We start from the raw sequence: 17,355 nt of genomic DNA, 5'->3' as shown, positions 1-17,355 counted from the left end.
GTGTTTTCATTCCCATTTAATTCTAGGTATTTTTGTAAATGCATCTTTGATTTCTTCTGTTACCCAGTTTTTTTTTTTAATTTTTTTTCTATTGTACTTTAGACGAAGGTTTACAGAACTAGTTTCTCATTAAACAGTTAGTACACGTACTGTTTTATGACATTGGTTAACAACCCCACAACATGTCAACACTCTCCCTTCTCAAATTTGAGTTCCCTATTACCAGCTTTCCTGTCCCCTCCTGCCTTCTAGTCCTTGCCCCAGGCTGTTGTGCCCTTTTAGTCTCGTTTTGTTTTATGGGCCTGTCTAATCTTTGATGAAGGGTGATCCTCAGGAGTGACTTCATTACTGAGCTAAAAGGGTGTCCAGGGGCCATACTTGCAAGGTTTCTCCAGTCTCTCAGGCCAGTAAGTCTGGTCTTTTTTTGTGATTTAGAATTTTGTTCTGGGACTCTCTATTGTGATCCCTGTCAGAGCAGTCAGCAGTGGTAGCCTGGCACCTTCTAGCTGTACTGGACTCAGTCTGGTGGAGGCCACGGTAGATGTGGTCCATTAGTCCTTGGTACCAATCTTTCCCTTGTATCTTTAGTTTTCTTCATTCTTCCTTGCTCCCAAAGGGGTAAGACTAGTGGAGTATCTTAGATGGCTGCTCACAGGCTTTTAAGACCCTAGACGCTACTTACCAAAGTAGAATGTAGAACATTTTCTTTATAAACTATGTTATGCCAATTGAGCTAGATGTTCCCTGAGATCATGGTCCCCACAGCCCTCACCCCGGAAATTCAGTCCCTCAGGGAATGTGGCTATGTCTATGGAGCTTCCATGACTTTGCCTTGTACGAGTTGTGCTGGCTTCCTCAGTACTGCATACTGTCTTACCCTTCACCAAAGTTACTATTTATCTATTATCTAGTGTTTTTCCATCCCCACCCCTCCCCTCCCTCATAACAATCAAAGATTGTCTCTTTTTGTGTGTAAACTTTTTCATGAGTTTTTACAGCAGAGGTCTCATACAATATTTATCCTTTTGGGACTGACTTATTTCACTCGGTGAAATTTCTATTAGTTCCAGTAGTTTTCTTGCAGAATCTTCAGGGTTTTCTATGTGCAGGATAATAACAACTGTGAATATGGATAGTTTTACTTCTTCCTTTTCAATTTGGATGCCCTTTGATTTCTTTTTCTTGCCTTATTCTCTAGCTAGAACTTCCAGCATGATGTTAAATAGGAGTGGATTTACATCTGGGATCTCAATTCTGTTCCATTGGTCAATGTATCTGTCATTGTACCAGTACCGGGCTGTTTTGACTACTGTAGCTGTATAGTAGGTTCTTAGGTTAGATAGTGTGACTCCTCCTACTTTATTCTTCAATAGTGCTTTTCTTATCCGGGGCTTCTTCCCTTTCCATATAAAGTTAATGATTAGTTTTTTTCATCTTTTTAAAGAATGCTGTTGGTATTTGGATCAGGACTGCATTGTATTTGTAAATTCCTTTGGGTAGAATTTTCATTTTCACAATGCTGAGTCTACCTATTCATGAGCATGGTATGTTTTTCCATTTATGTAGACCTCTTTTGGTTTCTTGCAGTAGTGTTTTGTAGTTTTCTTTGTATACGTCTTTTATGTCCCTGGTTGGATTTACTCCTAAGTATTTTATACTTTTTTTACTTTATTTTATCTTTTTAGGGGCTCTTTTAAAAGTATTTTCCTGCTTTCCTTTTCGGAATTCTCTTTGTTGGTGTATAGGAATCCATCTGATTTTTGTATGTTGATCTTGTATCCTGCTACTCTGCTGAATCTATTAGTTCCAGTGGTTTTCTTGTGGAATCTTTAGGGTTTTCTATGTACAGGATCATATCATCTGCAAATATGGAAAGTTTTACTTCTTCCTTTCCAGTTTGGATGTCCTTTATTTCTTTTTCTTGCCGTATTGCTCGAGCTAGGACTTCCGACAGAGTGTTGAATAGGAGTGGTGATAAAGAGCATCCTTGTCTTTTTCGTGTTCTCACGGGGAATGTTTTCAGCCTCTCTCCATTAAGAATGATGTTGACTGTTTGTTTTGCATAAAAAAAAAAATAGATGCCCTTTATTATGTTGAGAAATTTCCCTTCTATACCTATTCTATTGAGGGTTTTTATCAGGAACGGGCTTTGGACTTCGTTGAATGCCTTTTGTGCATTGAGATGATCATATGATTCTTCCACTTTTTATTTATGTGGTGGATTATGTTGATTGATTTTCTAATATGAAACCATCCTTGCATACATGGTATGAATCTTACTTGGTCATGGTGTATTTTTTTTTTTTTATGATGAATTCTATTGGCTAGAGCTTTGTTGAAAATTTTTGCATCTATATTCATGAGAGACATCGGTTTCTAATTTTCTTTCTATGGGGTATCCTTGCCTGGTTTTGGTATCAGGGTTATGCTGGCTTCATAGAATGAACTTGAAAATATCACTTCCTTTTCTATCTTCTGAAAGAGTTTTGAGTAGTACTCGTGTAAGCTGTTCTCTGAATGTTTGGCAGAATTCTCCAGTGAAGCCATCTGGGACAGGGCTTTTTTTTTGGGAGTTTTTTATATTATCTTTTCAATTTCTTGTTATGGGTCTGTTAAGATTTTCAACATCATTTTGTGTTAGTTTGGGTAGGTAGTGTCTCTCTAGAAATTTGTCCATATCCTCTAGGTTTTCAAATTTGTTGGAGTATAGTTTTTCATAATACTCAATTATGATCCTTTTTATTTCAGTTGGTTCTGTTGTAATGACCCCCATTTAATTTCCTATTTGGGTTATTTGCATCCTTTCCTGTTCTTCTTTTGTCAATTTGGCCAGTGGTTTGTCAATTTTGTTGATCCTTTCAAAGAACAAACTTTTGGTTTTGTTGATTCTTTCTATTATTTTTCTGTTCTCTGTTTCATTTACTTCTGCTCTGATCTTTATTATTTCCTTTCTTCTGGTGGCTGTGGGCTTTTTTTGTGGTTCTCTATTTGTTGAAGTTGTGTAGCTAATGCTTTTTGCCCCTTCTTTTTTGCATCATTTGATTCTAGCAATTTTTTGATTCCATCTCTGATTTCTTATATTACCCAGTGGTTTTTAAGCAGGGTGTTACGCTGTTTCCATGTAATTGATTTTTTTTTCCCCTTGCTCTTCCTGTTAATTTCTACCTTGATGGCGTTGTGGTCAGAGAAGATACTTTGTAGTATCTCAGTGTTTTGGATTTTGTTGAGGATTACTCTGTGGCCTAAGATATGGTCTATGCTGGAGAGCATTCCATGTGTGTTGGAAAAGAATGTGTACTTTGCACCTGTTGGGAGGAGTGTTCTATATACGTCTATGAGGTCAAGTTGGCTGATTGTGCCCTTTAGCTCCTCTCTTTGTTGAGTTTCGTTCTAGATGTTCTGTCCTTTACCGAGGGTGGTGTGTTGAAGTCTCCTACTATTATTGTGGAACTGTCAATATCTCTTTTCAGTGCTGTTAGAGTTTGTTTTATGTATTCTGGAGCCCTGTTACTGGGTGTGTAGACATTTATTATGGTTATGTCTTCATGATGGATTGTCCCTTTAATCATTATATAATGCCCTTCTTTGTCTTTTATGGTGGATTTTAAGATCTATTTTATCTGAGATTAGTATTGCCACTCCTGCTGTTTTTTGGTAGCTGTTTATTTTTTTCCATCTTTGATTTTTAATAAATTTATGTCTTTGTTTCTAAGATGTGTCTCTTATAGACAGCATATTGATGAATCCTGTTTTTTTTTTTTTTTTTTTTTTTTAATCCATTCTTTCACTCTATGTCTCTTTATGAGTGCATTTAGGCCATTTACATTCAGTGTAATTATTGATAGATATGAGTTTACTGCTGTCATTTTGTAGTGTTTTTTTTTTTGTGGTGCTGATGTTTTCTCTCTCTTACTCTCCTGTGCTGAATTCCTTTTGTTTGTGGATTTTTTTTCATTGCTTTTGTTTTTGTGTATTTCGTTTTTACTGAGACTTTGTTTTTCTTCTTTATTTTGATGAGTAGATTTGTTAACTTTATGGTTACCTTGAAATTTTCCCTTATCTTCCTAGGTTTGAACCAGTCAATTATTAGTATCGTGCCTTGCCTTCCTCTCCATTAGAAAGTTCTATACGTACACCATTTATTCCCTCTCATTGTGCTGATGGTGTTGTCATTTACAGATTACCTCTCTGGTTCCCTGTTGTAATTCTTTAGGTTTTGGGTAGTCCTAGAGAGTTCATTTCCTAGGTTGGTATCTGGCTGGAACGATCTTGTGTCCTAGATTCAGGCTGTGGTCTGATGTTGTTTGTTCTCAAACCGAAGGAGCTCCTTTAATAACTTTTTTTTTTTTAATTCCTTTAATTTCTCTTTATCTGGAAATGTCCTAATCTCACCACCATATTTCAATGAGATTTTTGCAGCTTGTATTATTCTTGGCTAGCAACATTTTTCTTTCAAGGTTTTATATATGTCATCCTATTGCCTTCTTGCCTGCATGGTTTCTGCCAAATAATCAGAGCTTAATCTTATTTTTTCCCCTCTGTATGTGACTTTTTGTTTTTCTCAAGCTGCTTTCAGGGTTCTTCGTCTTTAGTTTTAGTGACTGCAATTATAATATGCCTTGGTGATTTTCTTTTGGGGTCTATCTTATACGGGGTTTGTTGAGCTTCTCAGATGGTCAGCTTTTCATCTTTCATATTAAGGAAGTTTTCTGTCAGCAATTCTTCAATGATTCTGGGTTTTCCGCTTTCTCCCCCAGTTCTGGAATTCCGATCACTCCCAAATTTTTGGTTTTGACTCTTCCACATAATTCTCAGTGTTTCTTCATTTTTCCTTGTTCTTTTTTCTATTTTTCTTCAAAGTTGTATCAAAGTATGTCTTCAGTTTTGCTGATCCTGTCTTCCATTGTTTCAAACCTGCTTATCAGCCCTTCTATGATATTGTCCATTTCTGAAATCTTGTTTTCTTTTGGATTCCTAATGTTTATGATTACTAGTTGGGAATTTTGGCATTTTGTTCCTGTATTATTTTCCTAAATTCTTCCATTTTTTTTTGCCTGCATTTTCCATGAATTTATCTGTCTTCTCCATGAATATCTATTTTTTCCTCATTTTTGTCTGCTTTTTGCTTCAACTCTTCGATAGCCCTAAGTATTAGAGATTTGAATTCTTTGTCAGATAGTTCTAGTGCCTTTTCTTCTACTGGAAAGTCATCTGATGTTTTACTTTGGATGCCTACTGGAAAAATCCTGTCCTATTATTTTTATGTGTTTTGATATTGTCTGCTGTCTTTGGAACATTAAGTATTTTCTTCGTTCATTGATCATATATTTGTTTCTTTCGTCCTGCTTTTTTGTTTTATTTGGTTATGTCTTAGCAAGTGGACTGTGCATCCTTTGTTGCTTGCTCGGTTGTGAACATGATACTTTTCATCTCCTTGTCCAATGGGCAGGGTAGTTGCTCAGCTATGCTGCAGCAGGGCAGATCCAGCTAAAGGGCAGTGGCTGAGATGGGTGTTTGTGGCACATACTCAGGCCAACAAGGCAGGCTGTGATTCAGTGCAGGGCAGGTTCCAGTAGGTCCCTGTGCTGCTCGGGGGTGTGATGTTCAGTGCTAGGTTCAGGTAGGCAGAAGGGAGAGGAGTGGTTTGATGTGTTGAGGTAAGCGGTTGTGATGTGTGATGTATCAGAAAGGAGAGAGGAGAAACAGGAGCAAAAAACAAACAAAAAAGTGCTAAGGGAGCTTGCCATTGGAGTGGAGAGATTGGAAACTGAGAGAGAAAAACAAGAAAAACAAGAAAAAATAAAAATAAGGAAAAGCCCCAGGGATCCCGCTGGTGTGGCTGCAAGGACTGGGGAAGTGGCTCCCAGGCCGTGTAGTACAGCCTGGCTAGAAGCAGCTCCAAAGCTGTGAAAAGAAAAAACAAAACCAAAAAGGGCCCTGGTGATCCCACCTACCTGGCAGCACTGATCAGGGAAGTAGCTCCTCAGCTGAGCAGAGCTTCACAGCCTTTCAAAAAGCAAAGCTGGCACACGGAGCCAGGTGTTCGAGAGAAGGGAGGGGGAGGTGGTGAGCAGCAGGGGGAAAACCAAAAGAAATGGAAAAAAGCAACCTCAGCAACAAATGGCACTGATGGAGCCAGTCAGTGTGGAAGGGGCAGATCCAAGAGGCATGGGGCTGGATCCTGTGCCTCCCAGCCAAGAGACTGCAGCTGGTAGGAAGTGGCAGAGGCCCAGCAGGGGGAAGGAGGGTGGGAAAGCATATATCGCTGGTTACCAGGTGCTCTCCCTGCTGGGAGTTCTGTGAAGCTGCTTTCCCATACTCCCTGTCCACCAATCTACGATGTGGGTGGGGCAAATCCAAGTGGCATGGAGCTTCCTCTTCCCAATTAGCCAAACAATCACAGCCAGCTAGAAAGCAGTGGAGGCCAAGCAGCAGTGGGGAGAAAGATGGGAGGTGAGAAAGCATATATCACTGGTTTTCAGGTGCTCTGTCCCCTATTGCAAGCTCCGTGAAGCTGCTTTCCCATACTCCCTGTCTGCTGATCTCCAATGTGGGTGCGGCAAATCCAAGCAGCACAGATGCTGCCCTTGCCAGGCAGCCAAAAAACCACAGTCAGCTAGGAAGCTGCGGAGGTTGAGCAGGGGGAAGAAGAATAAGGGGGTGGAAAAGAGTATATTGCTGGTTACTGGGTGTTCTGTTTCCTACTGGGATCTCTGTGAAGCTGCTTTGCTGTACTCCGTCTGCTTATCTCCAAAAGGAGGAGTCCAAGATGGTGAATCCATGCTGTGTTCGCTGATACAGGACTTGCACACGTATCTCTCCTTGCTCTCTGTTTTCTGTCAGTTTCTGATTCCATTCTGTGCTTGGGTGAGTTCTCTCTTTCTTCACTTGATAATTAGGGTTCCAGGATTAATGTTTGTCTCTGTTTTACTTAGTTTTTTGGGTCTTTGCTGTGGAGGGACAGTGTGGTTCTTTTGTCTAAACAGCCATTTGGCTCCACCCACCCAGTGGTTTTTATGTAAGGTGTTATTCAGTTTCCATGTTTTTTATTTTTTTCCTTGCTCCACCTGTTACCAATTTCTACTTTTATAGTGTTTTGATCAGAGAAAATGCTCTATATTATTTCAATGTATTGGATTTTATTGAGGGTTGCTTTGTGGCCTAAAATGTGGTCTACTCAGGAGATGTTCCATGTGCATTGGAAAAGAATGTATACTTTGCTACTGTTGGTTGGGTTGTTAATTCCATTTTTTTTTTTTTTTTGCAGTTTTAATTTTTTATAAAATTAAATTTGAACATGGCATAGGATAGGCTTATAACCAGTTATCCAAACATCTGTTGAATATTCCTCCTCTCTTCATGTGTGATACTTCATTTATCAACTAAATTTCTATAACAAGATATATTTTGGAGACATGTTGCTTTGGATATTTTAGGTGAACAATAATATATACTCAAAAATTGATTTTTGTCTCCCCAATATTTACACCTCATTTGTTTTATGTCTTAATATTTTGATTCATTCATTTAACAGTTTATTACCTCTTATATTCTAGACATGGTAAGATCAAGAAATATAATTGTGAATAAAAAGAACAGTGTTCATTCATCAGTCTAAAAGTATGAATCAAAACCAATTATGGCAAGAGTGAACATCTTTGTTGAAAAATGAGTGAGTTCTAAGAACGATTCACATTTGTATATTATGCATTAGTATTTATCTAAGAGTTCTGTTCACGGTATTGGTTCCACAAAGCAATAAAATAAAAATCTCAAAATATGAGTGTTGAGAGCTATAATAAGTAACACAGAAAAATCAAAAGTGCTGTTAGAAAATGTAGGGAAAATGTGTTTTAGTCTTTATTTTCAAGGAAAGTTTGTATTATAAAAACAAACATTTGTTAAGTTATTGAGTACAGAGCTCACAATGATCTAATATCAAAATCACCTTGAGAAGCTTAAGTCTTTTCACTGTTTCATGGAAATCATGTTTTCAAGTTATGGTGACATAATATTGCTTTAAAGGCTCCTTTTAAGTAAAATGAGACCCAATAATTTCTAACCAAAAGTGTATCATACCCTATTGCTTGTTTTATAGGATCAATAAACACTATACCTAAGACATACAACATGTCTAAAACCCCTGAAGAATACACTAGAAATAAGCAAGATATTTAGAATGCTTTAATCTTTCCAGTTAACACCATTTTTATCAGCAATGTTGTAAATTTTAGCATTTCTCATAACTAGTCAGTAAGAATTTCTTTTCAAGGGTGAGAGTGAGAACAGAAGGACAGGAGATCGAGTGTCAGGTTTCACACTTCTGTTAAAAACTCAAAAATCAGAACTATTTTCTTGTCTGCATCAAAACTGTACCACAAACTTGAATGTTGTTTTAGCTTTAATCCCATGACTCATCATCTACTGGATTGGGAGCTTGTGAAGAAGAAAATCCTGCTGTGTTCAAAGTGCTCTTGCCCTGGTAATTCTTTAAAAAAGAAAGAAACATTAAATTTAAAACAGCCTTAAATTATCACCCTGAGATATCCTTTAAACTTTATACTGAAACCATACCCGGGGGTCACCTTTCAGCTAAGTAACAGATTATCTCATAAAATAACAGTATTGCCTGTGAGTACTGTGCTCCTTTAAAAAAAATCATCTATATGAGACCAAATGGTCAACATTTACCCTAAAGCAAATACGGGCGGGGGGAGTGCTCAAGCTTTCCACCATGTCTTCCTTAAATATAAAAAGAACTTCATTCTACGTCAATTGACATAACACAGTACATAAAGACAGTGTTCTGCATCCTACTTTGGTGAATAGCATCTGGGGTCTTAAAAGATTCCAAGCAGCTAAGATACAACTATTGGTCTCTTCCCACCCAGAGAGAGGGAGTGTGATGGAGACCAAAGGCTGAAGGGAGCAATTAGTCCAAAAGACTAACAGACCACATGAACCACAGCCTACACGACCCTGAGACCAGAAGAACTAGACTGTACCGAGCTACCATTACCAACTGCTTACTGGGATCACAACAGAGGGTCCTGGACAGAGTGGGAGAAAACAGGAGAACAAAAAAATCAAATTCACAAAAAAGACCAGGCTTGCTGGCCTGACAGAGACTGGAGGAACCCCCCGCCCCTTGCACTATGGCCCTAAGATACCCTTCTGACCTGGGAAGGAAGTCATTCCTGGAGACCATCTTCCAGTCAAACAATAGACAAGCACATAAAATAATAACTTCTGAGAGGAATGTACTCCTTAGAACAATTATACAAGATCAAAAACGAATTATCTGCCCAAAAGCTAAGATGAGAAGGTAAGAAGGGGTAGAAAATCAGGAGAAAAGAAAATGAGGATACCAGGGTGGAAATGAGGAGAGTGCTGACACATTGGGGGGAATGGAAACTAAGGTTACGAAACACTTTATGTACAAACTACTGAATGGGAAACTAATTTCCACTGTAAACTTTCACCTAAAGCACAATAAAGGAAAAACATTTAGAGCCCAATGGCTCTAGTATTTTATCTTAGTTAACAATAATCAGAATTCCAAATATTAAGGATTTCTATATAAAATTTCAGAAGATCCCAAATTGGGATTTTAAATGCCAGCAAATTTGGCAAAGGAGGATGTTTACACATAAATCTCAAAGTTAATTCCTCACCTTTAATATCGACAGCACTGGGTTGGGTTAATACCAAAATATGCATAAGCCAAAAAAACCAAACCTGCTGCTGTTGAATCAATTCTGACTCATAGCAACCCTATAGTGACCGTACAGGACACAGTAGAATAGAACTGCCCCATAGGGTTTCCAATGAAGCAGCTGCTTGATTCAAACTGCCCATCTTTTGGTGGGCAGCCATGGCACTTAACCACTGCACCACCAGGGCTTCAAAATATACATACGAAATGTTAAAGAAGTATTCAAGTAGCTACTTTCTAGGAATGAAAATAATGGTTTAGATAAATTATTGACTATTAGAGCTACTTCACAATATTAAGCACAACATTTATAAAAGTTAATTGGAAGCCAAGATCTGAATTTTTACCCTCAACTAACCTTTCGAGTATCAACCGATGCAAAGATGTTTCCTCTTGTACTACCACTGAAGCCAGGAACATATGTACTAAAGGCAATTTCTTCCAACCAAGCAGGAACATCCTGTTGTGCCTTAAAAAATAATAATAATTTCATGTACAACATGCATAATAACGTCTCTACAACTGGAACAGTTTACTCTTCCTAAATATACATATACATAAATGTCTACCCTCAATAAGGTAAAAACACTATCCATTCAGTTTTAAAAATTTAAAACTTACATCTGACAGCACTTTCACCAGAGGTTGTGCTATATGGCTATCTGATTCAGGATCAAAAAAGGAAACAGCTCTGCCAATATTCCCACAACGACCAGTACGCCCAATTCGATGTACATATTCATCAATGGCAGAAGGAAGATCAAAATTGATGACATGTTGAACATTTTCAATATCCAGCCCTCTGGCAGCTACTGATGTGGCAACAAGAACTGGGCACTTTCCACAGCGAAAATCACCGAGCGCTTGCTCTCTCTCTCTCTGTTCCCGATCACTTGAAGGAAAAGAAAGAAATCATTAAAGTTTAACATACAATTTCTTTTTAATAATAGCAAAAGTAGTGGCATTTAATATTAATGCCTACTTCTTACATATCAAGTAGTACACTAAATCCTTTCAAGTCATAATCTTATTTAATTCCCACAATAATATGCTCAGGTGTTTTTTTATTGTCATTGTTTTGTTCTGTTTTGGTAGAAGAGGTAAGGCAACAGCTAATACGTAGAGCCAAAATACAAATTCAAGTATGATAAAAATCAACTACCACATATTAATAACCTCTGTGTCTTCTAGTCTTGACAAAAAAATACAAACACTTGATTAGAATGTTTTCTCAAAAAATAAGTATTTTTTAAAAGTACAGTTTCAGAATTCTACATATTCAGGAATTAATATTTTAGATCCACTAGTAAAGTTGTCAATAAAGTTGTTTTAATATGACATTTTTAAGCTTGCCAATAAAAAAAAAGTCAAGGCATCAGAAAGACTGGATTCAGGACTTCTGGCCAACAAGACACCACAAACAGAAGCACCACACCATCCCTCCACAGCAAAGACCCGAAAAACTAAGTAAAACAGAGACAAACATCACTCCTGGAACCTAAAGTGTCAAATGAAGAAATTAACAACTCAGCCAAGCACCGAATGGAATGAGAAACTGACACAGAACAGAGAGCAAGGAAAGATACGTGTGGGGGTCTCCTATCAGCTAACGCAGCACAGATTCACCGTCTCGGACTCCTGTCGGAGATCGACTGACAGGGAGCACAGGAAAGCAGCCTCACAGAGCTCCCAGCAGGAGACAAAGCACACAGTATCCAGCGATACATGCTTTCCCACCCCCCATTCTCTCCCCACTGCTCTAACTCCATGCTTTCCAGCTGGCAACGGTGGCTCAGGGGGCCAGGAAGTTTACTGTATGCGCCGCTTGGATTCGCCCTGCCCACATCAGAGATCAGTGTACAGGGAGTAGAGGTAAAAAGCTTCATGAAGTTCCCAGCAGCAGACAGAGCACCTGGTAACCAACAATATATGCTTTCCTAACCCCCATGCTTCTTCGCCCACTCAGCCTCCTCTCCTTCCTGCCGGCTGCAGTATCTTGGCTGGGAGGCAACTGCTTTGGCCCCAGGCCGCTTGGATTCACCCCACCCACACTGGCTGGCTCCCTGAGTGTCATTTGTTTATTGCTGATGTTGCTTTTTTCCATTTCTTTTGGTTTCTTCATTGTCTCCCAGCACCTCCCCCTCCTTTCTCTCAAAATTTGGCTCCATGCTCCATCTTTGCTTCTTCTTGAAAGGATACGAAGCACCACTTGACTGGGGAACCGCTCCCCCAGCCTGCAACACCATGCTGGTGGGATCCCTAGGGCTTTTTTTTGCTTTGTTCTTTTTTGTTTTGTTGATCAGTTTGTTTTCTTTTTCTTTTTGCAGCTTGGGAGCCCCTTCTAGCCAGGCTTTACTGCATGGCTTAGGAGCCGCTTCCCCAGTCTGCACAGCCACATCAGTGGGATCCCTGGGGGCATTTCTTTTTCTTTTTTTTTGGTCTTTCTTCATTTCTCAGCTGTCCCTCTATACTTACCTTCTTTTCCTGTCTACTGAATGCCTGGGCACTGTGTGACATCTATAACCCCTCTAGCCTGGCTATACTGTCCAACCTTGGAGCCACTTCCCTTGTCTTCACAGCTGCACTGGTGGGACCATCCCTTGGCGACTTTTCTTTTCTTCCTATTTTTTATCTAGTTATTTTTTTTTCTTTTTCCCTTTTCCTTTTTGTTTTTGTCCATTTCTCGGTTTCTCACCTCTCCACTCCAACGGCAAGCTCCCTTAGCACTCTTTTCTTTCTTTGTTTTGGCTCTTGTTTTTCTCTCCTCTCTCCCCTCCTTCCCACCCCCTATTAACTCCACACATCATAACTTCTCCCCTCTTTCCTGCCTACTTGCACCATACACTGAATAAAACACACCTGAGTAGCACAGGCACAGCCTACTGCAACCTGCCCAGCACTGATTCCTGGCCCACCCTCTTGGCCCTAGTACATGCCACAAACAACCCATCCCAGCCCCTCCCCTTCAGCTGGACCTACCCTGCTGCACCAAAGATGAGTGGCTGGCCCTGCCGATTAGATAAGAAGGTGAAAAGTATCATGTCCACAGACAAGCAAGTAACAAAGAATGCACAACCCGCCTGCTCTGACACAACCAAATTAAACAAAAAAGCAGGATGAGACAAACAGATCTACAATCAATAAACGAAGAAAATAACTACTGAATGTCCCAAGGACAGCAGACAGTATCAAAACATTAAAAAAAAAAAAAGGACAGGATGGTTCCAGTAGGCACCCAAAAAAAAAAAAGATGACTTTACAGTAGAAGGCACTACAACTATCTGACACGGAATTCAAATTTCTAATACTCAGAGCTAACCAAGGGCTGAAGCAAAAAGCAAACAAAAATGAGCAAAACATAGACAAAGTCATGGAAAAGGCAGACAAAACCATGGAAACTCCTGACCAAAAAAATGGAAGAATCCAGGAAAATAATACAGGAACAAAATGTCAAAATAAATTCACAACTAGAAATCATACAACAACAATTAGGAATCCAAAAGATAAATAAGACTTCAGAAATGGACAGTGTTATAGAAGGGCTAAGGGGCAGGTTTGAAATGATGGAAGAAAGGATCGACCACAAAAAAAGAAAATTACAGACCTATATCCCTCACGAACTTAGACGCAAAAATCCTCAACAAAATTCTAGCCAATACAATTCAACAAAATATCAAAAAAAATAATTCACCATGGCCAAGTGGGATTCAAACCAGGTATGCAGGGATGGTTCAACATTAGAAAAACAATTAACATAATCCATCACATAAATAAAACAAAAGATAAGAACCACATGATCTTATCAATTGATGCAGAAAAGGCATTTCACAAAATTCAACACACACTCATGATAAAAACTCTCAGCAAAATAGGAATAGAAGGAAAATTCCTCAACACAATAAAGGGTATTTATACAAAGCCAACATCATCCTAAATGGAGAGAGCCTGAAAGCACTCGCCTTGAGAATGGGAACCAGACAAGGATGCCCTTTATCACCACTCTTATTCAACATTGTGCTGGAGGTCCTACCCAGAGCAATTAGGCTAGATAACGAAAGGGCATCCAGATTGGTAAGGAAGTAGTAAAAGTATCTCTATTTGCAGATGATATGATCTTATTCATAGAAAACCCTAAAGAATCCTCAAGAAAACTACTGAAACTAATTGAAGAGCTCAGCAGATTATCAGGATACAAGATAAACATACGAAAATGAGTTGGACTCCTCTACACCAACAAAATGAACATCGAGGAGGTAATCACCAAATCAATACCATTTACAACAGCCCCCAAGAAGATAAAATACTTAGGAATAAATCTTACCAGAGACATAAAAGATCTATACAAAGAAAAATACAAGACACTACTGCAAGAAACCAAAGAGACCTACATAAGTAGAAAAATATACCTTGCTCATGGATAGGAAGACTTAACACTGTAAAAATGTCTATTCTACCAAAAGCCATCTACACATACAATGCAATTCTGATCCAAATTCCAACTACATTTTTTAATAAGATGGAGAAACAAATCACCAACTTCATATAGGAGGGAAAGAGGCTCCAGAGAAGTAAAGCATTACTGAAAAAGAAGAAGAGAGTGGGAGGCCTCACTCTACCTGATTTTAGAACCTATTACATCACCATGATAGTCAAAACAGGCTGGTACTGGTACAACAACAGACACACAGACCAATGGAACAGAATTGAGAATCCAGACATAAATCCATCCACATATGAGCAACTGATATTTCACAAAGGCCCAATGTCAGTTAAATGGGGAAAAGACAGTCTGTTTAACAAATGGTGCTGGCATAACTGGATATCCATATGCAAAAAAATGAAACAAGACCCATACATACCTCACACCATGCATAAAAACAAACTCAAAATGCATCAAAGACCTAAATATAAAAACGATAAAGATCATGGAAGAAAAAATAGGGACAATGCTAGGAGCTCTAATACATGGCATAAACAGTATACAAAACATTACTAACAATGCACAAACACCAGAAGACAAACTAGGTAACTGGGAGCCACTAAAAATCAAACACTTATGCTTATCCAAAGACTTCACCAAAAGAGTAAAAAGATTACCTACAGACTGGGAAAAAGTTTTTAGCTGACATTTCCAATCAGGGCCTGATCTCTAAAATCTACATGATACTGCAAAAACTCAACTACAAAAAGACAAATAACCCAGTTAAAAAATGGGCAAAGGATATGAACAGGCACTTCACTGAAGAAGACATTCAGGTAGCTAACAGATACATGAGGAAATGCTCATGATCATTAGCCATTAGAGAAATGCAAATCAAAACTACAATGAGATTCTATTTCACTCCAACAAGGCCGGCATTAATCCAAAAAACACAAAATAATAAATGTCGGAGAGGTTGTGGAGAGACTGGAACACTTATACACTGCTGGTGGGAATGTCAAATGGTACAACCACTTTGGAAATCGATCTGGCACGTTCTTAAAAAGCTGAAAATAGAACTGCAATACGATCCAGCAATCCCACTCCTGGGAATATGTCCTTGAGAAATAAGAGCCTTTACACGAACAGATATATGCACACCCATGTTCACTGTAGCACTGTTTACAATAGCAAAAAGATGGAAGCAACCAAGGTGCCCATCAACGGATGAACGGATAAATAAATTATGGTATATTCACACAATGGAATACTATGCATCAGTACAGAACAATAATGAATCCATGAAACATTTCATAACATGGAGGAATCTGGAAGGCATCATGCTGAGTGAAATCAGTCAGCTGCAAAAGGACAAATATTGTATGAGACCACTATTATAAGAACTCAAGAAACAGTTTAAACAGAGATGAGAATATTCTTTGATGGTTACGAGAGTAGGGAGGAGGGCGCATTCACTAATTAGATAGTAGACAAGAACTATTTTAGGTGAAGGGAAAAACAACACACAATACAGGAGAGGTGAGCACAACTGGACTAAACCAAAAGCATACAAGTTTCCTGAATAAACTGAACGCTTTGAAAGCCAGCGTAGCAGCAGCGGGGGTTTGAGGACCACGGTTTCAGAGGACATCTAGGTCAACTACTAGTACTAATAAAATCTATTAAGAAAACATTCTGCATCCCACTATGGAGGGTAGCATCTGGGGTCTTAAATGCTAGCAAGCGGACATCTAAGATGCATCCGTTGGTCTCAACCCACCTGGAGCAAAGGAGAATGAAGAACACTAAAGACGCAAGGTAATTATGAGCCCAAGAGACAGAAAGTACCACATAAACCAGAGACTACATCAGCCTGGGACCAAGACTAGATGGTGCTCGGCTACAAGTGATGACTGCCGTGACAGGGAACACAACAGAGAACCCCTGAGGGAGCAGGGAAGCAGTGGGATGCAGACCTCAAATTCTCACAAAAAGACCAGACTTAACGGTCTGACTGAAACTAGAAGGACCCCACAGGTCATGGTCCCCAGACCTTCTGTTAGCCCAAGACAGGAACCATTCCCAAAGCCAACTCTTCAGACAGGGATTAGACTGGACAATGGGATCAAAAACGACACTGGTGAGGAATGAGCTTCTTGGATCAAGCAGACACATGAGACTATGTGGACAGCTCTCGTATGGAGGGGAGGTGAGAGGGCGGAGGGGTCAGAGGCTGGCTGAATAGACATGAAAATAGAGAGTGGAGAGAAGGAGTGTGCTGTCTCATTACGGGGAGAGCAACTAGGATTATATAGCAAGGTGTATATAAATTTTTGTAAGAGAGACTGTCTTGATTTGTAAACTTTCACTTAAGGCACAATAATAATTAAAAAAAAAAAAGGATTGGCAAAATTGAAGGCAAACACTTGGATACAACTCTGAGGAAAAATCAGAAAAAAGAATGCAGAAAGATTTGATTCAGCAAGGACATCTAAGAGCCAAAGAGATTCTTACGTGAGATCTCTTTAGAAGTTACCCTCCTAATAATGAGGACTTTAAGGCAGCCCATTAACTCCCCCATCCCCACCACTTAGTGCTTAAAAACTAAGAATGAAGATGCACAATAACAGGCACAATCTTGAGAGAATCTGAGTTCTAATCCTAGGATTATAACATACTAGTCATATATACTGGCACTTTTTAACAAATGCCAAACAGAACTAATTTTTACACTAGGAAATCACATTAAATTCACTTACCCATGAATACTTGTAGTTGATATTTTTTCTTGACAAAGAAAGGTTGCAATAAAATCTGCTTTTTTCTTGGTTTCAACAAAGACCATAGTTCTTTCATCACCTATAAAACAATAAAACACAATGATTAAAATTCAAACTTTAAAATGTAGAAAAAAAAAAAAAAAAGGGACAGGAGAAGCAGGAAGTCTTGTCCCATCTACCACTCTGCTTTCAGCACCCATAGCCAGGCCTGGTTTGTGACAAGGGCTCAAATATTTCCTGAATGGCTGAATGTCAAAGCTGAAGAGATAAAGACTATGTTTCTAGTTTAAGGACTAAAAAGTTCACTTGTCCTTTCTTCTCCCAGGCCAACACCAGGAAAACAGAAACTCAGGAAAAGTTAAATGATACATCTACCTACCAACTGTTGGTTTCAAATCTGTCTCAGGGTCCTCTTCCCCTCTATAAATGCCTTTGCCCTC

The 17,355-nt window shown here is 39.0% G+C and overlaps 1 protein-coding gene across 1 annotated transcript in view; it reads right to left on the bottom strand.

The window, feature by feature from the left end:
• Positions 1–7,906: 7,906 nt before the first annotated feature.
• The window catches only part of DDX4 (DEAD-box helicase 4), a 101,936-nt gene continuing 92,487 nt past the window's right edge, over positions 7,907–17,355 (bottom strand). Inside the window, exons 19-22 of the mRNA XM_023545463.2 lie at positions 16,895–16,994; positions 10,337–10,607; positions 10,074–10,184; positions 7,907–8,488 (exon numbers count right to left, since the gene is read on the bottom strand). Of these exons, the coding sequence (XP_023401231.1) occupies positions 8,402–8,488; positions 10,074–10,184; positions 10,337–10,607; positions 16,895–16,994 (569 nt within the window). The 3' untranslated portion in view covers positions 7,907–8,401. The remainder of the gene's footprint in view (positions 8,489–10,073; positions 10,185–10,336; positions 10,608–16,894; positions 16,995–17,355) is intronic.

Source organism: Loxodonta africana, chromosome 2 (genome assembly GCF_030014295.1).
Source record: "Loxodonta africana isolate mLoxAfr1 chromosome 2, mLoxAfr1.hap2, whole genome shotgun sequence".
In the NCBI taxonomy this organism is placed as follows: Eukaryota; Metazoa; Chordata; class Mammalia; order Proboscidea; family Elephantidae; genus Loxodonta; species Loxodonta africana.
The sequence above is the reverse complement of the archived record's forward strand: the minus strand, read 5'-3'. Positions and strand labels throughout refer to the sequence as shown.